The following is a 23484-nucleotide window of genomic DNA, read 5'->3' on the forward strand; positions in this document are numbered from 1 at the left end:
TATATATTGTTATTAAATAAAACAAATTAGGGATTGCAAGGGACAGAAATTAGAAAGCAAAAAGAAACATGTAGAATTGTTAACCAAAGAAGTAGAGAAGAAGAAGTAAATTAAAAGAGTAATGGAAGAGCAAAATTGTGATCATTAACGTCATGGACATCTGCAAATTCAGGGAGATGATTCCTTATATGTGCAAAACAATAGTTAAGAGATTAAAACTAAACAATAAATTATGTTGTTGCTTTGTGAACTGAGAAAAAGTGAGATTTGCCTTGGTTATCAATTGATTACAGAGAGGATATACGGTTTTCCATGGGTTGATTCTTCAATATGTGCAAGAGCAAGACAACTTATATGTGGGTTGTTGTGAAGGGTGAGGAAGGCGAACAATTACGGTTGGACGTGCAGCAGAAAGAAGAAATTCTTTTGAACAATTGTTGGAGTGTTAATCTTGATGTTGTACTTCAAATGAAAAATTAAGATTAGAGGTTGTAGTGTTATGGTGATCTAAAAATATCATTTCGTTTTTGCCAAATTCGTATTGAATTACGGAGTTTGTATGAAATCAGAGAGTTACTTTGAAGTTGTATTCTGTTTTTATTATCAATGATATGAATCTTGCAGTTTATCTGTTCGTTGAAATGCCAAAATGAGAGGATGAAAGACAAATAAAGAACTGTATGATAAAATGTCCAAGCAAAATCATAAAAAAAAATGTCAAACTAAGAGAGAACGTTTTTTTACATGTTGATCCATTTTTAGCCATTAACTCGTAATAAACATAAGAAACAAAATATGGACAAAGTATGATTGAATCAAATTTTTAGATGGCAACTTGAAATTGGAGCAATAGTCACCTGATATTGAAACAAAGCATCCAAATACATATTGTCACTTTTGTCATAATATAGAAAAACCAGGTTCATTAACCTTAATTGCTAATAAAATCAAAATTACATCAAATTCAAAATAATAAATGAGATAAATAGCATCTTCAATTCATTTCTGGTTGTGATGACTCAATTCTTCTCTTTTGATTGTTTTTGTTGTGCCGTACTCTCCTCTGAAATGTATTTATCTTTACCTTTATCTTTTTTCTTTCCTATTGCTCTTTCCTTCGCACCCTATAAGACGTAAACAGTATGAATAAGCCCTTTGCAGTAGCACTATAAAGCAAAAAAAATAAAGATCTAATTATACCTGTAACTGATTGGAAGTTATAAACTTCTTTCCCCATTTCTTAAATCCACCTGTCTTACTTGTCATGAAGCTTGGTTCCGGCTCCTTTCCAGACCTTCTTTTTCCTGTAATTATCACATTTTCTGCTGTTGTTCTTGGCTGAAATTTATTTAAAAATATTGAGTCAAGCCTTAAGAATACAAATACAATTAACTACACATATTGGAAAATTAAACCACTTACATTTACAGTTATAACATTGTATTCATCTGTTTGCACACCATATCCACATGGATGCCTAACCTGAAGATTAGATATGGGTTTTTGGCCCTTAACAGCAACATCATAACACACTTTCCTTTTTTTACTATACGGAATCAACTTCGGTTGCATAACTGATCCCGAAGCTTTTGAATATGAATGCTTACTAAGTGGTGAGGCAACAAAATTATTTACAAATGTTGTTGAATGACTTCTTACCTGAAAGTTAAACAAGCATAGATTCACTTAAGGTTATGAGTAAATGGAAAGCATTCAATTGTACAGTTACATTAACTGAAATAACAAAACATGCAATGTTATAATAAAGATGTAAAATACTTACAGAATTTTCAAGTGAATGATCTTGTTGAGACTCAATTGGTTGTGACTCATTCACAACTTTTTCAGGAAGGTTAGGATGATTTGCTTGGTATGAATTATTTTCTTTCACATACTTACATGTTGTCCTATTGTGTCCAACCTGATAGCATCGCTGGCAAGTCATTATTCTCCCATTTCTTAACAACTTATGTCCATTTCTTAGTTCATGCTCTTCCATTCTCCTCTTCTTTGCTGGTCTACCTGGCATCCTCCGATCAGGCGGTGGCTGTGGAGGATCATTACCTGTTTTCTTCCAAAATTTCTTACTATTCATGGGACTCATCATGGATGAGTATGCTTGCATGTATCTTTCTTTCCCAAAGTAGCTATGAACAAAATCCTCAGGATTTTTACCTTGGTGTTGTATTGCACAAACAGCATGAACACAAGGAATACCAGTTAAATCCCAACCTCTACATGGACATGTACGTTTTCTAAGGTCCACAGCATATGTATCACCTTTGTACTCAATCTCAAATGCATTATTACCACTATCTAGCAAATGACATGAAGTGCTACCCAAACAACTTTCATAAAGTTTCTTTCTAATTCTAGGTCCAAAATCACATATCCATTTATCACAAGTATCTCGGTTCTTTCGAAGTCTATTCATCACCAATTTTCTAATGTCCTCTAATATAGACAACACATTTTTTGACCTAGCATCTACAATTTGGCCATTAAAGCTCTCAATCAAGTTGTTGTCTACAATATCACACTTTACCTCAGTGTTAAAGTAGGCTCTACACCAGTGCCTTGGATGGGTACGTAGAATGGCTTCGAACCCTTTTGGAGTTAACTTTTTCAGCTCTTTCATGTTTTGTTCAAAATCAGGCATGTTGTTGGACTTTGCACAAATCCAAAATTGCTTTTGTAGTGGCTTTCCTTTATGTTCCTTTCGCCAATTCGCATGTAAATGCCTTGCACAACATCTGTGTTCTGCTTTTGGCAATAAAGTGCCTACTGCATCCAATAAACCCTGCCAAATCAAGAGAAAAATATTCAATAAATAACATTATATAGAGGTAAATATAGTTAACTTTAAAAATTACTCAAGATTACCTTTTGTTGATCAGTTACCAGTGTCCAGCCATCTCCATCTTTCAAATCTAAATCTTTTATCAGCATTTTGATGAACCACTCCCAATTAGCATAATTCTCTTTAGTGACAACAGACCAGGCGATAGGAAACATTTGATTGTTCCCGTCTCTACCAACAGCAGCTAAAATTTCTCCCTTTACAAGTCCTCTTAAATAGCATCCATCTAAGCCAAATATTTTTCGACATCCACCTAGAAAACCTTTCTTTAAACAATCAAAAGATATGTATAATCTTTCAAAAATTGGAAGTTGGGTTGGAATAGGTCTATGTACTTCCATTGCTACAGTGTTTCCTGAATTTGATCTCCCTATTTCACCCAAATAATCCCACAATAAACCAAATTCTTCAAACACATCACCCTCGACTATCTTTATTGTTTTCACTTTTGCTCTTCTCATCTGTGTGAATGAGATATCCACTTTTAGGTCTGTCTTCACTAATTTAATAAGATCGGTGACTTTCATGGCAGCTATACAATGATACTTATTCAAATAATTGTGAGCAAGCCATGTACCTGTTACTCTTCTATTGGTTGAGGTAATACCACAAGTGTGTCCTTCCATAAATGTCTTCACCATAAAAGCACTATTAGCCTTCTCTTTAGATGCATACAACACAAAAGGGCAAAATTTTTCCTTACATTTAAATCTAACCTGATCAGATGTGTTCCTAACTAACTTCAAATCTCTTTTTTCTTGAATTGAAAATCTTGTTACAACTTCTTTAAATTCTCCTGGTCCTTTAAATATCATGCCTAAACATATGTTTATCTTTTCAGCTTTTGAGTCAAACACGGGGAATCTACTTTTTCTCCTTACTGCATGGTCACAATCGCTACCATCTGTGCTCATTGCACTCCATTCATCATCAGAATCTAACTCATTTTCATTAGTGTCATCTTCTTCGTCTCTCTGAAATGGTGGTAGTGCACTTGCTTGTCTCGGAGGTTCATTGACCATAACATCCCCAATTCTTATCTTTCTTCTATTTGATTCTTTTACAGCATTCCTCGCTTCCTGTAACTCCTCATCATCATCGGATAGCCATTCACAATCAATTAAATATGGATCTTCGCCATTTTCCAGATTTACATCTTCACTTCCCACGTTTAAATCTTCAACATGTTGTAGCATAATGTTTTCAATATTTTCTGCATCTTCTTCTTGGCCAACTTCATGATCTGTTGCTTTTTGACCATCCCAATTATTTTCTACATGATATGGTACTCTTTCTCCTTCCTCTTGTTCAATAAAAATATTTTTTCCACTAAGAAGTTCTTCAGGAATTGTTCCTAATACCTCATCTTCAATTTCCTCACAGTTGCCCTTACCCAAACTACCGAGAATGGCATTTATTTCTTCAATTAAAGAGGACTGAGTGTTTGTTACCCCAAACACCAATCCAACATTTTCTTTCTCATTCTTATCACTATCCTTTATTTCTTTCTCTGTGTTTGCATTTACTAGACATGTCAGTATAGGACCACAATCATCTAATGTAATATCAAATATATCATTATCATCTTTTCTTTGACTTTTCGTTGCTCCACTTTTTGTTGAATCATCATTCATAGCCGTAGGTATCTTATGCTCAATAAAAATTTCCATTCTCTTGTTGCTCTTTAATGAATGAATAAAATCACCAAATGAACCCTCATATAAAAATCTTAAGCCATGTGATAGACTCGATTCAGGTAACTTATAGTGTATTTTTACTAATTCTCTATGTAACAAAAGCTTTTTGGCAGTTGCCTCTATGTAATTTAAGGTAATTTTGCCCACATCTGTTACCTTTATATCTAGTATTTCCCCACCAACATATAGCTGTCTTGCTTCCAATCCCGTCTCTTTCACAAAAAATCCACCATAAAAAACATAAACCATGTGGTCATTCATGCTGGTAAAAAAAAAACAGTCAACACTTTAAATATAATGCATAATATTGATTAAAATACCTAACATATTACATTAAAGTGTGAATTTTTCAGAAAAAAGAAGAACAAAGACAAAACTGTATAAAATATTTTTACTTATCCAACACATTCAAGCACATGTCCATCAATATAAATAAAAGAATATAAAAAGAGAGAGAGAAAGAGTAAGAAAAATAAAAAGCATACCTTCAATAGCAGTAAACCAATTTCAGTATCAAGATTTGAAAAACACTTTCAAAGTGACAAAGCTTTAATCGGTAATCTTTCTTACATTAGGTTTTGTTTCTTTTCCCAATTTAGTTTCTTTTAACCTAGAGTTTTTTATTTCAAGTCGTTCCTACATGGAACCTACATGGACATTAAGTGGAAGGATGACATCATTAAAAATGTCCACGTCAGATTTTAGACACAGTAAATCGGAGCAAACAACTTAAACGATACCGGATTTAGTAATTAAGACACTTAATTGATGAAAAAAATTTAATAAACACTGAAAGACATATTTTCAAAAAGTTGAGACACCAAATTTGTAATTTTATCAAAAGAAAAACATACACCACATAAAATAAACAGCCGTCTTGAACTTTGTATTTATAATCACATGCTCCATCACTCTCTGCACAAAAATACAAAAGCAAGAAAATAAATACACGGCCCATATTTAAATTCTGTATGCTAAATATTTTTTCTACATCTTCCTTCATATTTTTTGTAAGTTTTTGAAGATCAAATGAGTTCTGAAAATAGAAATGAACTACACTTTTTTTTCTTCCCATTTATGGCTCATGGCCATACTATTCCATTAATCAACATGGCCAAATTATTTGCAGCAAAAGGCCATAAAGTTAGTATAATCACCACTCCTCTAAATGCTCCTGATATTTCCAAATCAATTGAGAAAGTCAGATTGTTGGGTTATAAAATTGACATTCTGATCATCCAATTCAACTGTTTAGAAGCTGGATTGCCCGAAGGATGTGAGCATACGGATTTAATTCCGTCCCCGGAATTCGTGTTAAAGTTTTTCACAGCGACCGCGGTTCTTGCTCGTCCATTAGAACAAATCTTGAAAGATCATCGTCCTGATTGTCTAGTGTCCGACACTTTTTTTCCATGGTCAAATGAAGTAGCTTCAAAATGTGGAGTTCCAAGAATTGTTTTTACTGGAACTTGTTTTTTTTCTTCATCTGCTTCACAATCTATGGCTTCTTATCAGCCTTATAAAAATGTAAATTCCGACTCTGAACCGTTCTTGATTCCGAATTTTCCCGGAAAGATCGAGATTGTAGAAGTTTGGTATTCAGATAATCAAATCAATTGTGATGGTACAGTATTTATATAGAATACAAGGAGAGGTATTATATATCTATAACACCTTAATAGCTATCTACTGTTAACAGTAATTAAGATAAACACAATGACTTATTCGTATCCTTATCATCCGCCCGCAAGTTGAGCGTGGGAGGAAACAACGGTCAACTTGGTACGAAGATAACCAAAGTGATTGCTGGAGAGCGGCTTGGTAAGCGCATCTGCAATTTGCTCATTTGAACTGATGAATTTGACGTCAATTTGCTTGCTGGAAACTTGTTCACGCACATAATGAAAATCGATTTCCAAGTGCTTTGACCGAGAGTGAAATATCGGTGTAGTAGTAAGATAAGTAGCACTTAAATTATCACACCAAACTGTTGGACAAGAGAAGGATGAAATGTGAAGTTCTTTAAGTAAAGACGTGATCCACTGTAACTCAGAAACGGTCGTGGAGAGTGCGCGGTACTCTGCTTCAGTGGAAGATTTGGCAACAACCTTTTGTTTTCTTGAACCCCAAGTGACTAAATTTGAGCCATAAAAGATACAAAAACCGGTAGTTGATTTGCGATCATCAACCGAACTCGCCCAATCACTATCACAATAAGCAGAAACGTGTGAGGAGCTGTTTTTCCTGAGAAAAATACCATGATCTAAAGTAGCTCGGAGGTAGCGAAGAATACGCTTGACGGCTGTCCAATGGTAGTCCGTTGGGCTGTGCATAAACTGAGCTACCTTGTTCACACTATAAGCAATATCAGGCCTGGTTAAAGAAAGGTATTGCAGCCCCCCAACAACACTCCGATACATGCTAGAATCGATCATGGCAGTCCCGCCGGTGAGGCATAGTTTCTGCTTGCAGTCGGCTGGTGAGGAAATGCCTTTGGCGAGATCCATTTTAGCTTTATATAACAAATCTCGGATGTATTTCTTCTGAGTTAAGTGAAGTCCATTTGGTTGCCATGAAGCTTCAACACCAAGGAAGTAACTCAATGTGCCAAGATCTTTGAGTGCAAAATCTTTGGTCAAAGAGTGAACAACCGTATCAAGAAACGAGTTGTCATTGCCCGTAAGAATAATATCGTCCACATAGATGAGAAAATAAGCTTGAACATTATCATTTGTGTAATAATAGAGTGAGCAATCAGTTTTAGAACTTGTAAATCCAAGAAGAACAAGAGCGGAGGATAGCTTTTTATACCATTGACGAGGTGCTTGCTTGAGACCGTATAGGGACTTCCGGAGTTTGCAAACATAAGTGGGATGATCTGGATGAGCAAAGCCAGGCGGCTGATTCATGAAAACGTCCTCTTCAAGTGTTCCATGAAGAAATGCGTTGGAGACATCAAGTTGTTTGACGGACCAATTATGAGTGACTGCAAGAGACAACAATAACCGAACAGTCGCAGGGCGAACAACTGGACTGTAAGTATCATGGAAATCAATTCCCGGTCTTTGGTGATAGCCTTTGGCCACTAGGCGTGCTTTGTATCGAGCAATAGAACCATCAGGATGCTTTTTAATACGAAAAACCCATTTATTGCCAATAACATTTTGAGTCATGCTCGGAGGAATAAGATCCCATGTTTGGTTGTGGAGAAGTGCATTGATTTCTTCCGTCATGGCAGCCCGCCAATGAGGAAGTTTTGATGCTTGTGAGAAGCATGTCGGCTCATCGTTAAGATCAGAAATACTTGCTAAAAACTGTTTGGGTTTAAGATTTCCAGTTTTGGTTCGGGTATTGTACGGATGAGTTGATTCGGTAGGAGCATTTAGATGTGGTTGATTGGTTATGTGGAGAGACATCAACTTGTAATGGTACAGATGGGATTTGGTGAAATGGAATAGATGGTAAAGTTGGAGGATTGGTTTGAGAATTTTGACGTGGTGAGATTACTGGCAGTGGGGAATTAGACGAATGGGAAGGTGATGGTAGGAAGTGATCTTGATGTAACATGATTGGTGGAGATGTTGATGAGTTTGGTATTGCTGAGATGTTTTGTGAGGGAATGGGAATTGGTGGAACCAAAATAGTAACTGGGTTGTTTGCCGGTACAGGAGAGTGCAAAGCATCACTGGTCTTCTTAAATGGAAAATTTGTTTCTGCAAAAATGACATGTCGCGACGTTATTAATTTCAGAGATGATAAATCGAGACAAATAAAACCTTTGTGTAATTTACTATAACCAAGAAAAACGCAAGAAGTAGAGCGAGGTGACAATTTATGGTGAGCATAGGGTCGAAGCCACGGATAACAAAGACATCCAAAAACATGTAAGTCGTCATATTTGGGAATGAGATCAAACAATTTAGTGTAAGGTGCTTTGTTAGCTAAAACAGAAGTGGGCAAGCGATTTATAACATAAACAGCAGTGTCAAAAGCATAAGTCCAATACTTTTGAGGAATACTTGCATGATTAAGTAATGCAAGACCTGTTTCAACAATATGCCTATGCTTACGTTCAACAGACCCATTTTGTTCTGGAGTTTTAGGACAGGAACTACGTTGAGTGATTCCATTATCAGAAAGATAACCCTTTAAAGCTATGAATTCACCTCCTAAATCAGAATGAAACACTTTAATTGGACGACCAAAGACTTTTTCAACTATATGCCGAAATTTGATGAAAGTATTCAAGACATCTGATTTATTGCGCAAAAAATAAATCCAACAATATTTACTATATTGATCATGAAAAAGAACATAATAACGAAATCCATCAACTGACGGAACCGGTGATGGTCCCCAAACATCAGAACTAATTAAATCCAAAGGTCCATCACAAATAGACTCTGAAACAGGAAAAGGTAGTTTGTGACTCTTACTAATACTACAAGCATGACATAAATCAAATTTGTTATCGACCAAGATATTTGAACTAGCTAAAACTTGCTGAACTGTGCGAATATTAGCATGGCCAAGTTTGGCATGCCAAGTAGACAGAGAACATCTCAAGGCTGTTTTGGTAGGAGAAACGTCATGGTTCGGCATCACTGAGACAGTATAGAGACCATTTTCATTCGGGCCGGAAAGGAGCACCTGCTTCGTGTGGATATCCTTAATTTGAAAATGACATGGAAAGAATTCAATAGAAACTTGATTAGCATTAGTAAACGAAGAAATAGACAATAAATTTTCACAAGCTTTTGGTACTCTAAGAATGTCATTTAAATAAAAAGATGAACCAGAAATATTGACGAAAGAAGAACCAGTATGGGTTATAGGAATAGTTTTACCATCTCCGAGTTTGATGCCATCAGGGCTCGTATATTCAGTAGGGGCTGAAATATTCTCCATTTGCGAAGTCAAGTGATGCGTTGCACCCGAATCCAAAATCCAAGGCTGTGGGTGGGATGATGCGGTAGAGGCAAGGTGAGTTGATGGTTGAGTAGGAGGTCGGGATTCACGACGAATTTTTGGAGATGAGCAAGTATTAACATAGTGACCATTGCCATAACAATTATAACATGTGATAGTCATAGGATCTGGTTGTGACGTGCGGCCAGAGAATTGCCACGAGTTGGGGTTGCTGTTTTGGTTCGGCATATTTGGAGACTGCCAACCATTAACAGCAGCTGACTGCCAGTGGTTCCCAGCAGAACCAGAAAAACGACCATAATTATTTGTGCGTCCTCTGCCACGGTACCGCCCACCACGGCCACGATAGGCAGAGAAGGACCGACCACCAGAGGAGTAAGTTGCAGCAGCCTGATTGTGTGAATAGGCAGAAAAGGCAGTAGGAACAACAGTATTTTTCATTGTTTCACTTAATAAACTTGATTCTTCGCTTAACAACAAGCCATATAAATCATCAAATCCAACCGCATCAAGACGGTTTTCCAATGAGCGAATAAAAGGACGATAAGTAGAGTCTAAGCCATTGGTTATTACCTGAACAAGATCATCCTCTTGAACTGAATTTCCCAAAGCAATGAGTTGATCAAACATAGATTTTGCCCTTTGAACATACGATGCAATCGATTCGCTGTTTTCCTTTTGAAGACGATAGAGAGCAGATTTGATCATTCGAATTTGCGCCTTTGAGCCGGATGAGTAGGCTGTTGAAAGCTTTTGCCATGCTTCTCTAGCACAAGTGACATTAACGAGTTGCGAAAGAAAATTTTCTGAGACAGAGCCAATGATCCAGGTAAGAACTAATTGATCATGTTTGTACCATTGATGAAATAGAGGATTTGGTTGTTCATTCACTGTTTTTGGTGGAGGATCGATGTTTCCATCAATATGACTCGCCAAGTCATATGATCGTAATAAAGGCAGCAGTTGTGCTTGCCAGAGAAGATAATTTGTTGTATTGAGTTTAATTGATAATTGAGAAGTAAAATTTGCACTAGGAAGATGCACTGTTTCCATGGAATTGACAGGAACAATCGTTTGATTATTTGTCATTGTAGATGTTTAACCCTTGTAGGGCTCCGATACCATGTAGAAGTTTGGTATTCAGATAATCAAATCAATTGTGATGGTACAGTATTTATATAGAATACAAGGAGAGGTATTATATATCTATAACACCTTAATAGCTATCTATTGTTAACAGTAATTAAGATAAACACAATGACTTATTCGTATCCTTATCAGAGATAACCAAGAACAAGCTGCCGGGGTTTGTTAAACTCGAAACAGAGTTTTCTGCCTTCTACAAGAAAGTGAAAGAAGTTGAAACTAAGAGCTATGGTGCTCTTGTCAACAGCTTTTACGAGCTTGAACCCGAATACGCCGATCATTTCAAGAAAGTTTTGGGGATTAAAGCATGGAATATCGGTCCGATATCGCTGTTTAAAAGAAATATTCAAGAAAAGGTGATCGGACGAGGAAAAGAAGATTCCGTAGATGATCATGAGTGTTGAGAGTGGCTGAATTCGAAGAAACCGAACTCGGTTGTTTACATTTGCTTTGGAAGTGGTACAAATTTTCTTTCTTCGCAACTTCTTGAAATTGCAATGGCGCTTGAAGATTCAGAGCAGCAATTTGTTTGGGTAGTCAAGAAAATCAAGAACGAAGAAGAAGAAGAAGATTGGTTACCTGACGGATTCGAGAAAAGAATGGCAAGGAAGGGACTAATAATAAGAGGATGGGCTCCCCAGGTAATCATGGACGGACTTACAGAGAGTGTATTATAATTTAAATTTTTTAAATAACAATATTATTATAAGGTTCAATAACACGTTATGTAAAATTTCTGAGTCCGCCACTGCAGGTATTGATACTTGAACATGAAGCAATTGGAGGATTTGTAACTCATTGCGGATGGAACTCTACGCTTGAAGCAATAACTGCAGGGAAGCCGATAGTGACATGGCCGGTGGCAGCAGAGCAGTTTTATAATGAGAAACTGATAACAAAGGTGTTAAGGATCGGAGTTGCGGTGGGTGCTCAGAGGTGGATCAGACATACGGGTGATAGCGTGAAGAAAGAAGCGATAACAAAAGCAATAAGACAAGTGATGGTGGATGAAGAATCAAAGGAAATGAGATGCAGAGTGGAAAAGCTTGGAGAAATGGCAAAAAAAGCAGTTGAACAAGGTGGATCTTCTCATACTGATTTTGATGCGTTTATTGAAGAATTAAGGAGTAAGAAGATGTAGAATTGTACTAATTAACTCGATTTTAATGCAAATTTCCTATGTTCATAATGCTATTTTTGGGATTAATCTCTAATGCAGATTTATCTAATTTTTTCGGAATGGATAAATTGTAATTTGACGTTTTATGCCAGGTTGGAATGCCACACAAATTCAATTAAGTCAATTATTTAAAAATTGAATTAATTAGTGCATATTTTGTCAATTTCGCTGAAAATTTATCAAATTTTGCCGGATTGGATAAATTGCAATTTGACGTTTTTATGCCAGATTGGAATGCTACACAAATTCAATTAAGTCAACTTTTGAAAAATTGAATAAATTTGTAGCTTATTTTGTCAAATCCAAATTGATTTATAAACTTTGAAAGTTTTAGATAGCTTTATAAAAAATTGAAAAGAATCAGTTCCATGAGACCTTTATTGTTTTGCAATTTGAAATACAATTTCTCATTTTTTTTTTTACTATTTGAATCACCACCTAAAACTTTGATTAATGTGGAGCTTTGAAACTAAAAAAAAAAAAGATGTATATAGCAAGATGAATTTTGATGTCCACATAATTATATGGTAGCTAGTTGGTTTTGTCGTATGTGTTGTTGTCGGTAGGAGCTCATTAAACGGTTGAAATAATTGTTTTTAATTTCAAATAAAGATGTGGTAAAACCTATTTTGAGTTGCTTAATTTTTATCAACTATCAATTTTCTCTGAGTCAAGTAATTTTCATGCACTATGAAAGTCCAAACAATTAAAGTGACAGCCTAAATGACACCTTACTCACCTAACATGAACTATATAACTTGAAAGTTAGTTTAATTAGATATTACTCCACTTACTAGAGATTAACATTTAATTTATTTTGCCTTCATGCAAAGGCATGCTAAATTAATGAAACTAACCATCAAAAACACAATTTAAATTGAATGCACCTATCGAACCTCTGCAAAGGCATGCTAAATTAATGAAACTAACCTCTAAAATTCATGCAAAGGCATACTAAATTAATGAAACTAACCTCTAAAATTAACGTCTCACCTATCGAACCTCTGAATTTGTTAAATAATCTGATTTGATCCCCGAACTTGATAAATACGTAAACGTTGAACCCTTCACTGTCCACCTGGCACTTGAAACATTTTAGAAGAATTTGTGTATGGAGAGGTTTAATGTTTACGTATTTATTAAGTTCGAGGGTCAAATCGAATTATGTAACAAATTCAGAGGTTCGATAGGTGATATATTAAGTTCAGAAATTAGATAGGTGAAAGGATAAAAATTCAAGGGTCAAACTATATATTGAGCTCACTTCAAAATATTCTATTACATGTCATGATGATAAAAAACAATACACCACATAAACTAAACTGCCGTTTTGAACTTTGTATTTATTAGGCTAAGAGGCCGAAAAAACCCTAACCTTTGTTTTAGTTTTTATTTCCATCCCGATGTTGTAATTTTTTCAATTTTACCCTATTTTACATTTTTAGTTTTCAATTGCACCCGAGACATTCAATTGAACTCTTTTCATGTAATATCCCGTAAAATTTTGAATTTATTTTGTTAATTTCCGACGTGCTTCCGGATGTGTTTTGAGGGGTATTTGAAGTTTCGTAGATTTTCGTGGTTCGATTCGTTTTGGTTCGGTTTTAAAAAAAAAAGATTTTTCTTCTTTGGTTTGTGGTTCAACCGTAGTGGTTGAACCACTTCCGTTTGACTCAGGTCTCAATCGAGACCTGAGGAAAAACGTTGGTTCTCGTTCGAGAATCCAAGGATTCTCGAACGAGAATCCATTGGCAGGCCTGGTCTCGTTCGAGACCAGGCCATTCTCGAACGGGAATCAGGCCTGAAGGGCCATTCCCGTTCGAGAACCATTTGTTCCCGTGGACCCTTTCGTTTGGCCCACTTCGAACTCGTTTACGGCTCACTTCCCTACGTTATTTTAAATCGGTTTCTTCATATAAAACCTAGATCACGCTGCAAGGTAGCCCTAGCCACTTTTCTTTCGTTCTTTCGCTGAGAAACGTAGCTGTAATCATCCTCCAAAGTTGCTGCCCGGGTAAGCTCCTTTGTTCATCAAATTTCCAGATTTTTGCCTTAATCGACACCTCAGTGTTTTTGATCGTTCTCTCTCGTTTCTAGATCGAAACTGATTCCATTTGATCTCAGACGTTCTAGACTCATATACCTTCGATTCCCCACCTCATTTTCGTTGAACGGTACGTAATCGATCCCGTTTCAATCGCCGTACGGTTTCCGTTTTAAAGCTTTATATATTCTGTTTTGAGTTTGTATGTTTCTGCCGATCTCTTTTTGGATGCTTGGTTATGATTTTGAGTATTAAATGATCCTAAACCATGTTCCCTTCATTGTTGATGGATTTAATCTTTGTTTTGGTCGTTTTGTGTTATGCCATGATGATTTAACCGCCGTACGGAGTCGTAAGAAGTTTCTGCCATTGCTTCTCGTTTGGATGTCCTTTGACGTGTTATAGATCTTGATTAGGAGTCTAAGCTTTGGGTGTTTATGATTAAGGTTGCCTTGATGTCATGAAATTTTTGGTGAGTTTAGGTTTATGTATATGATCAGTAGCAAGGCATGGTTGTTTGATGTTAGTTTGGGCATGGCGGGTTCTGTTCCTTTCAATTAGGAAGATGATTGGTCAAATAATCACTTTAATCACCAAAGACTTAAACTTTAATCAACTTAATACCTTAAGTTAGCTATACCTAATGGAATGGATTTCTTTTTGATTTATAACTAATAAGTTGTTAACGATTATTAATTATGAATTAATTTAATATAATTACTCGGGTAATTATATTTGCCTACAAATGTCGTTTTGTCAAAAGTGGGCTAAATTACAATTTAGCCCCTAAACTTATTTTATCACTTAATTAAGTGGATTTTTGATTAATAACTTTATAGTTGGTTTTAATTATAAAGAAAAGCAATTACTGTGATTTCGGATATCAAATTGACTAAAGTACAATTTAGTCCCTAATTGGCAAAAGTACGATTTGGTCCCTAAACTTTTATTAACTTAAAATGATTAAGTTTTATTTGTAACTTGGGTTACTTAGAATTGAAGTTATTGAGTTCCGCTTTTTAAAAATGGATTTTTATTTTGCTATTGTTTTATGTATATAAACTCGGGTTTATATTTGATAAACGTTTTGAGTCGGATTAGACTTGGGTCATCCGACAAGTGAAGTTAGCTTGGCAGTTAGTGATAACTCGGCTAACCCACTATTTGGAAATGATTTATTATTTAAAGTTTTTAAATAATATTTATATATTGGATTTTAAGCGGGAACTCAATAGACTTATATTAATTGGGCCTTATTACCTTTTGGATATATTTGTGTTGCTTTGGATTGTTTATTTACTACGTGTTAATTGTGATAGTCCTATGTGGTGTCTAGTACTCTCTAGAGTTAGGGTCTGTTTTTAATTATCATTTTATTTGTCTAGACCCGTCTACTGTTCGTGCTTCAGAGGCGAACCAGGATTAGTTGCTTGCCGGTTTCACGTGGAGTAGCAAGCAGTGAGTTTATATTTACTATTTACCGCTTTATTAAGTAAATTGTTATTTTAATATTAAATATATATACTGTACGTATATTTCGAACTGTTTTTATATTATGGCTCTTAGTTGGAACATGCTACCTAATGGGCATCATTAGGACTGCGTGCGCACCGGTATTGATCTGAGTAAGGTATATATGGAAATGTGGTAACTCGGTGTGAGCATAGCTCTCGGGACCAGGTAGAGTAACTCGGTGTAGCTCAGCTCTCGGGACTCTGGTATAAGTGTGGTCAGTGGTAACTCGGTGTAGCTCAGCTCTCGGGACCAGACCTATTGGATTATGATTATTATTTAGAATTGTGGATTAGGGTTCCAACTATTATCTGTAATATCGTTATTAAATGTTTTAAACGTTTTAAAGGTTTTCCACTTAATAAATGTAAATAGTGGTATGAACTCATCTCAGTATATCTGACCCCGTTGTTTTCCCAATTTTTCCCAGGGTTATGATCTGAGAGAGTCTGGTGATCTCCGCATTTACTTTTCCTCGGAGGTTCCATTTATTTTGATAAACTGTCAAACTATTTTATTCTTAGACCGCAGTAGTTGACTAGACGTCTTTATTATTGTTACAGTTGTTTGTCGGATTGGTCTGACTGGTTATATTGCTCTGGCATGTTATGTATTTATTTCGGATTATTTATGTTATGCCTATTTTAGACCCAAAATTGAATAAGCATGTTATATTAACTGCTGATTATTATAACTGCTAGTTTAGGCTGAAGTCTCGGTTGCCCCCGAGCATTGGTTTTCTGCAGGTTTATGTGTTTATGAATTAAATGAAAGGCTAGCTACGGGTTTCGGTACTACATTACCCATACTCTAGCGCCGGTCGCGATTCATGAAAATGGGTCGTGACAAACTTGGTATCAGAGCTTTGGTTTCAAACCAAGGCCATTGCTTGCTATGTGTTTACTCTGTTAAGTATCGTTGTGTCTTAGGAACTACTGCGGATATAGGATTCTGTCATGTCTTTAAAAACGTCATCTTTTGATTTTAAAACATTCTGCCTACACCAATAGGATTGCGTCGAGTCAGTCATTGTATGTTGATTTGATGTTGTTAAATGTTAATTTTATTTCACTTGGGTGAACATTTTATTGCTGTTGATTTCTTGGGAAATCCTATATGTTGCTTGTTTTGTTCATACTTGGGTATGAAATATCTGTTATTTAAATTGTTGTCGTTCAATCTTAGGATATGGACAACGTTATTCGTACTCGTGCTCGTGCTGCGGCAGAGCAAGAAGCTGTGGCTGATGATGCGATTTCCATGGAAGTCGATCAGAACGTACCACCAGTTCAGGCTAATGCTGGACGTGGTCGAGGTGGAGGTGCTGGCAGAGGTAGAGGTGCTGGTAGAGGCAGAGGAGCTGGTGCTGGTAGAGGTGGAGCTAGAGGACGCGGTGCAGCAGGTGTTCAGGCACCGAATGTGCAGCAGGCACCAGAGGCGCAACAAGCACCAAATATGCAAGCGTTCGACTTCACTACTTTCTTGGCTGGCGTTGTCGAGATGCAGAACAATCAGGCTCTACTGCAGAATCAGTGTAATATACTGGGTCAGTTAGCGCATCAACAGCAACCTCAGGTTGGTGCTGTAGCTGGTATTGGTGGACTTGCTGGTGTCGGTCATATTCCAACAGACAGAGAGTTGGTGATGACCTACCTGAAGTTGAATCTGACTTCTTTTGATAGTACTGGGGATGCTCTTGACTTTTTGGAGGAATTTGAGTACAACAGTCAGAGGATTCAAGCTTCTGATCGTCAATCAGTGATGCTTGTGGAGATGTCGCTGAAGGGTCCAGCTAAGGACTGGTATCGCGATAACATCAGACCAGTTATGGATACCTTGTCTTGGGCTGATTTTGTGATCAGGTTCAGAGGTTACTATCTACCCTTCTCTGTTACTGAGAGTTTCAGAGAAAAGTTGCTAAATTTGAAGAAGGGGGATAGATCAGTGACAGACTACACTACTGAGTTTGTACGTTTGGGGCGGTTTGCTACAGATCTACAGGGTGATCAAGAGCGAGTGAACGACCGTTATATTAGGGGTTTAGGCTCGGAGTTTCTTCCTTTGCTGATAGGGACAAACATGGAGTTTGCTCGGTTAGTGGATAGTGCGCGGCGGATGGAGAATTCGATGGTTCAGTTTGGGACGATCTCTGACCCTTTCCAGAATCAGAAGGGAAAGAGTGACGTTCCTAGTGGGGGGCAACAGGCCCCAGTGCAGCATGGTAGTGGGAACTACTACAGTGACTCCTCTCAGGCCAATAAGGGGAGTCGCCGTACTCACAACAAAGGGAGGCATAGTGCTAGGAGTGCTCCGTACAGCTCTAGTAGCGGTGGGAGTAACCGTGGTTCAGGACGAGGGTACAGTGGTGGATCGAACATTCCGTTCTGCCAGAATTGCAGACGTAGGCATTATGGTCAGTGCCAGTTAGCTCCTGGAGGTTGTTTCACTTGTGGCCAGCCGGGTCATTTCTCCAGGGAGTGTCCGACATCTGGACAACAGACGTCTAACTCCAGTGTGGCTCAGTCATCTTATCAGCAGCAGAGACCTGCGTTTACACAGTCTGTAGGGTACTCTCAACCTGCAGCATCTTTTGGTGGCCAGCGGGGCCGTGGTTCTGGTGGCAGAGGTTTTGGTGGCCGTGGTAACGGCGGTAGGGGTTCCAACGGTTATGGTACCGGACAGAGTTCGCAGCAGCAGCCGCAGGGTCAGGCCAGAGTGTTCGCACTTACTCCTCAGGATGCGCGTGCATCAAATGCTGTGGTGCAAGGTACCATTCCGATTTCTTTTATAGATGCTTTAGTGTTATTTGATGCGGGTGCAACCCATTCGTTTGTATCTACATGTTTTGCTGGGAAATTGGGTAGAGCACCATCTGTTTTGAGTAAACCTCTAGCTGCGTCTACACCTATGTCTGAAGGTGTAGTAGTGGACGTCGTCTATCCTTCTTGTCCTGTGGTTATTCAGGGTAGAGAATTATGTGCTGATTTGATTGTACTTGACGTTCTTTCTTTTGATGTTATCTTGGGGATGGACTGGTTGTCACGCCATTATGCTTCTATTGACTGTCGAGGGAAGTCAGTCGAGTTCAGGATTCCAGGTGATCTACCTTTTTCCTTTCAGGGAGAAGAGGCAGAGACACCTAAGAATCTGATTTCCGCCATCAAGGCGAAGCGGATGTTAGGCAAGGGTTGCCAGGGTTTTCTTGCTGTGGTTCGTGATTTGGAGACTAGTAGTGGTGATATGCATAGTGTTCCGATAGTGAATGAGTTCACTGATGTGTTTCCAGAGGAATTGCCTGGATTACCACCTGATCGTGATATTGAGTTTTGCATTGATGTGGTTTCTGGTACAGCTCCGATTTCGATACCGCCGTATCGGATGGCTCCTGCAGAGCTGAAGGAGTTGAAGGACCAGTTACAAGAGTTGTTGGATAGCGGGTTCATCAGACCGAGTACTTCTCCGTGGGGTGCTCCAGTTCTGTTTGTAAAGAAGAAAGACGGTTCCTTTCGGCTGTGTATCGACTACAGACAGTTGAATAAGGCTACTGTCAAGAACAGATATCCTCTTCCTCGCATCGATGATCTGTTTGACCAGTTGCAGGGTGCGAAGTGTTTTTCCAAGATTGATTTGAGGTCTGGGTATCATCAGCTACGGATCCGTGATGCAGATGTGCCTAAGACTGCTTTTCGGACTCGTTATGGACATTTTGAGTTTCTGGTTATGTCCTTTGGTCTGACGAACGCACCAGCAGCGTTTATGGATATGATGAACAGAGTGTTCAAGCCGTTTTTGGATCAATTTGTTATCGTCTTCATTGATGACATTTTGATCTATTCTCGGAGTGAGGAGGAGCATGCTTACCATTTGAGGACTATACTACAGACGTTGCGTGAGCATCAGTTGTACGCTAAGTTCTCAAAATGTGAGTTCTGGTTGGATCAGGTTACCTTTCTAGGACACGTGGTGTCGAAAGATGGGATCAAGGTTGATCCGAAGAAGATTGAGGCGGTTATGGATTGGCAGAGGCCAAGGTCAGTTACCGAGATCAGAAGTTTTCTGGGTTTAGCTGGTTACTATCGTCGGTTCGTGCAAGATTTCTCCAGAATATCTGCACCTTTGACTAAACTGACACAGAAGGGTGTCAAGTTTGAGTGGACTGACAAGTGCGAGGCGAGCTTTGAGAAGCTCAAAGAGATTTTGACTACAGCGCCGGTTTTGGCATTGCCTTCTGGCATTGATGGTTTCACAGTGTATTGTGATGCGTCTCGGATTGGTTTGGGTTGCGTTCTGATGCAACATGGACAGGTGATTGCTTATGCTTCCAGGCAGTTGAAGAAGCATGAGGTGAATTACCCTACTCATGATTTAGAGTTGGCAGCTGTGGTTTTTGCGCTGAAAATCTGGAGACATTATTTGTATGGTGCTACTTGTGAGATTTTCACTGATCATAAGAGTTTGAAATATATCTTTGATCAGAGAGAGTTGAACTTGAGACAGAGGAGGTGGATAGAGTTGCTGAAAGACTACGACTGTACTATTCAGTACCATCCTGGTAAGGCTAATGTGGTAGCCGATGCGTTGAGTCGCAAGTCTTCGGGCAGCTTGGCTCATATTTCTGAGATTGGGCGTAGACCCATGGTTAGAGAGTGGCACAGTTTGATAGCTTCAGGCTATGGTTTTCAGATTTCTCATACTGGATGTTTGTTAGCACTGTTGCAAGTGCAACCCGTTTTGATTGATCGGATCAAAGCTTTACAAGCTGAGGATCCACAGTTGAAACAGATTATTGAGGAGATTCAGCAGGACAGTAATTCTGAGTTTACTTTTGTGGATGGAGTTCTGAGACATGGTACGAGATTGTGTGTTCCAGATTCAGATGGTTTGAGAGACCAGATTCTGGAAGAAGCGCACAAGTCTGCTTATAGTGTTCATCCGGGTTCTACTAAGATGTACCATGATCTAAAGGGTACCTACTGGTGGAGCGGGATGAAGAAGGATGTCGCTGAGTATGTTTCTAAGTGTCTGACTTGCCAGCAGGTGAAGCTGGAGCATCAGAGACCATTTGGCTATTTGCAACCACTACCTATTCCAGAGTGGAAGTGGGAGCGGATTGCTATGGATTTTGTGGTTGGTTTACCACGTACTCGACAGGGATACGATTCCATCTGGGTGATAGTTGACCGTATGACCAAGTCAGCTCATTTCCTTCCGATTAAGGTTTCGTATACTGCTTCGAGGTTGGCTCAGTTGTACATCGACAGGATTGTCAGTTTGCATGGTGTACCGGTTTCTATTGTTTCAGACAGAGGTTCTGTGTTTACTTCGAGGTTCTGGAAAGCGTTACAGGAATCCTTGGGTTCTCGGTTGGATTTCAGTACAGCTTTTCATCCTCAGACTGACGGTCAGTCTGAGAGGACTATTCAGACGCTGGAGGATATGCTCAGGATGTGTGTTCTCGATTTTCAGGGTAGCTGGGATACTCATTTACCGTTGATTGAGTTTTCTTATAACAACAGTTACCACGCGAGTATCGAGATGGCGCCGTATGAGGCTTTGTACGGGCGCAAGTGTAGATCTCCTATCTGTTGGGAGGAGGTCGGAGAGCGTAAACTCTCGGGAGCGGAGATTATTCAGATTACCTCAGAGAAGGTACCGTTGATTAAGCGGAGGTTAGAGACTGCTTTTAGTCGGCATAAGAGTTATGCTGATCTGAAGAGGAAAGACATTGAGTTCCAGGTTGGTGATTTCGTATTTCTTCGGGTTTCGCCTATGAAAGGCGTGGTTCGTTTTGGTGTCAAGGGAAAGTTGGCACCGAGGTATATTGGTCCTTATGAGATTTCAGAGAGGATTGGAGCTGTGGCTTATCGTCTGGTTCTACCGCCAGACATGTCGTTAGTACATCCGGTGTTTCACGTTTCTATGTTGAGAAAGTGCATTTCTGATCCTTCACACGTGATTGTGCCTCAGAGTGTTGAGATTGACCAGGAGCTGTCCTATGAGGAACAGCCAGTTGAGATTGTTGATACGCAAGTGCGTAAATTGCGGAACAAGGAGATTCCGATGGTTAAAGTTCTCTGGCGCAATCATTCTGTAGAGGAGTGTACTTGGGAGACCGAGTTGGATATGCGGAATCGCTATCCTTTTCTATTTCCGTGAGGTACGATATCTTGATTTCTGTGACTTTTATGATTTTTACTTGTGTTACGTGTTGTTCTAATGGTAATTGCTTATCGAGTTAAATTTGAGGACGAATTTTTAATTAGTTGGGGAGAATGTAATATCCCGTAAAATTTTGAATTTATTTTGTTAATTTCCGACGTGGTTCCAGATGTGTTTTGAGGGGTATTTGAAGTTTCGTAGATTTTCGTGGTTCGATTCGTTTTGGTTCGGTTTTAAAAAAAAAAAATTTCTTCTTTGGTTTGTGGTTCAACCGCAGTGGTTGAACCACTTCCGTTTGACTCAGGTCTCAATCGAGACCTGAGGAAAAACGTTGGTTCTCGTTCGAGAATCCAAGGATTCTCGAACGAGAATCCATTGGCAGGCCTGGTCTCGTTCGAGACCAGGCCATTCTCGAACGGGAATCAGGCCTGAAGGGCCATTCCCGTTCGAGAACCATTTGTTCCCGTGGACCCTTTCGTTTGGCCCACTTAGAACTCGTTTACGGCTCACTTCCCTACGTTATTTTAAATCGGTTTCTTCATATAAAACCTAGATCACGCTGCAAGGTAGCCCTAGCCACTTTTCTTTCGTTCTTTCGCTGAGAAACGTAGCTGTAATCATCCTCCAAAGTTGCTGCTCGGGTAAGCTCCTTTGTTCATCAAATTTCCAGATTTTTGCCTTAATCGACACCTCAGTGTTTTTGATCGTTCTCTCTCGTTTCTAGATCGAAACTGATTCCATTTGATCTCAGACGTTCTAGACTCATATACCTTCGATTCCCCACCTCATTTTCGTTGAACGGTACGTAATCGATCCCGTTTCAATCGCCGTACGGTTTCCGTTTTAAAGCTTTATATATTCGGTTTTGAGTTTGTATGTTTCTGCCGATCTCTTTTTGGATGCTTGGTTATGATTTTGAGTATTAAATGATCCTAAACCATGTTCCCTTCATTGTTGATGGATTTAATCTTTGTTTTGGTCGTTTTGTGTTATGCCATGATGATTTAACCGCCGTACGGAGTCGTAAGAAGTTTCTGCCATTGCTTCTCGTTTGGATGTCCTTTGACGTGTTATAGATCTTGATTAGGAGTCTAAGCTTTGGGTGTTTATGATTAAGGTTGCCTTGATGTCATGAAATTTTTGGTGAGTTTAGGTTTATGTATATGATCAGTAGCAAGGCATGGTTGTTTGATGTTAGTTTGGGCATGGCGGGTTCTGTTCCTTTCAATTAGGAAGATGATTGGTCAAATAATCACTTTAATCACCAAAGACTTAAACTTTAATCAACTTAATACCTTAAGTTAGCTATACCTAATGGAATGGATTTCTTTTTGATTTATAACTAATAAGTTGTTAACGATTATTAATTATGAATTAATTTAATATAATTACTCGGGTAATTATATTTGCCTACAAATGTCGTTTTGTCAAAAGTGGGCTAAATTACAATTTAGCCCCTAAACTTATTTTATCACTTAATTAAGTGGATTTTTGATTAATAACTTTATAGTTGGTTTTAATTATAAAGAAAAGCAATTACTGTGATTTCGGATATCAAATTGACTAAAGTACAATTTAGTCCCTAATTGGCAAAAGTACGATTTGGTCCCTAAACTTTTATTAACTTAAAATGATTAAGTTTTATTTGTAACTTGGGTTACTTAGAATTGAAGTTATTGAGTTCCGCTTTTTAAAAATGGATTTTTATTTTGCTATTGTTTTATGTATATAAACTCGGGTTTATATTTGATAAACGTTTTGAGTCGGATTAGACTTGGGTCATCCGACAAGTGAAGTTAGCTTGGCAGTTAGTGATAACTCGGCTAACCCACTATTTGGAAATGATTTATTATTTAAAGTTTTTAAATAATATTTATATATTGGATTTTAAGCGGGAACTCAATAGACTTATATTAATTGGGCCTTATTACCTTTTGGATATATTTGTGTTGCTTTG

The 23484-nt window shown here is 38.2% G+C and overlaps 1 protein-coding gene and 1 pseudogene across 2 annotated transcripts; one reads left to right on the top strand and one right to left on the bottom strand.

Moving 5' to 3' along the window:
* Positions 1 to 841: 841 nt before the first annotated feature.
* On the bottom strand, positions 842 to 5136 carry LOC126659880 (uncharacterized). Of its 2 annotated transcripts, XM_056103891.1 has the most exons (6): positions 5043 to 5136; positions 2884 to 4819; positions 1784 to 2800; positions 1423 to 1659; positions 1201 to 1338; positions 842 to 1124 (listed from the first exon to the last, which is right to left on the bottom strand). In XM_056103891.1, exons 2-6 carry the CDS (start codon positions 4816 to 4818, stop codon positions 1020 to 1022), a joined length of 3432 nt encoding a protein of 1143 aa, XP_055959866.1. In that variant the 5' UTR covers position 4819; positions 5043 to 5136; the 3' UTR covers positions 842 to 1019. The 2 variants fall into 2 exon arrangements, with proteins under 2 accessions (XP_055959866.1, XP_050209156.2); XM_050353199.2 differs by lacking the exon at positions 5043 to 5136 and having other exon boundaries at positions 2884 to 4866.
* A 427-nt stretch (positions 5137 to 5563) lies between these two features.
* LOC126659452 (probable UDP-glucosyl transferase 73B6) lies at positions 5564 to 11872 on the top strand (annotated as a pseudogene).
* Positions 11873 to 23484: the final 11612 nt, after the last annotated feature.

Source organism: Mercurialis annua, linkage group LG8, assembly GCF_937616625.2.
Source record: "Mercurialis annua linkage group LG8, ddMerAnnu1.2, whole genome shotgun sequence".
Lineage (NCBI taxonomy): Eukaryota > Viridiplantae > Streptophyta > Magnoliopsida > Malpighiales > Euphorbiaceae > Mercurialis > Mercurialis annua.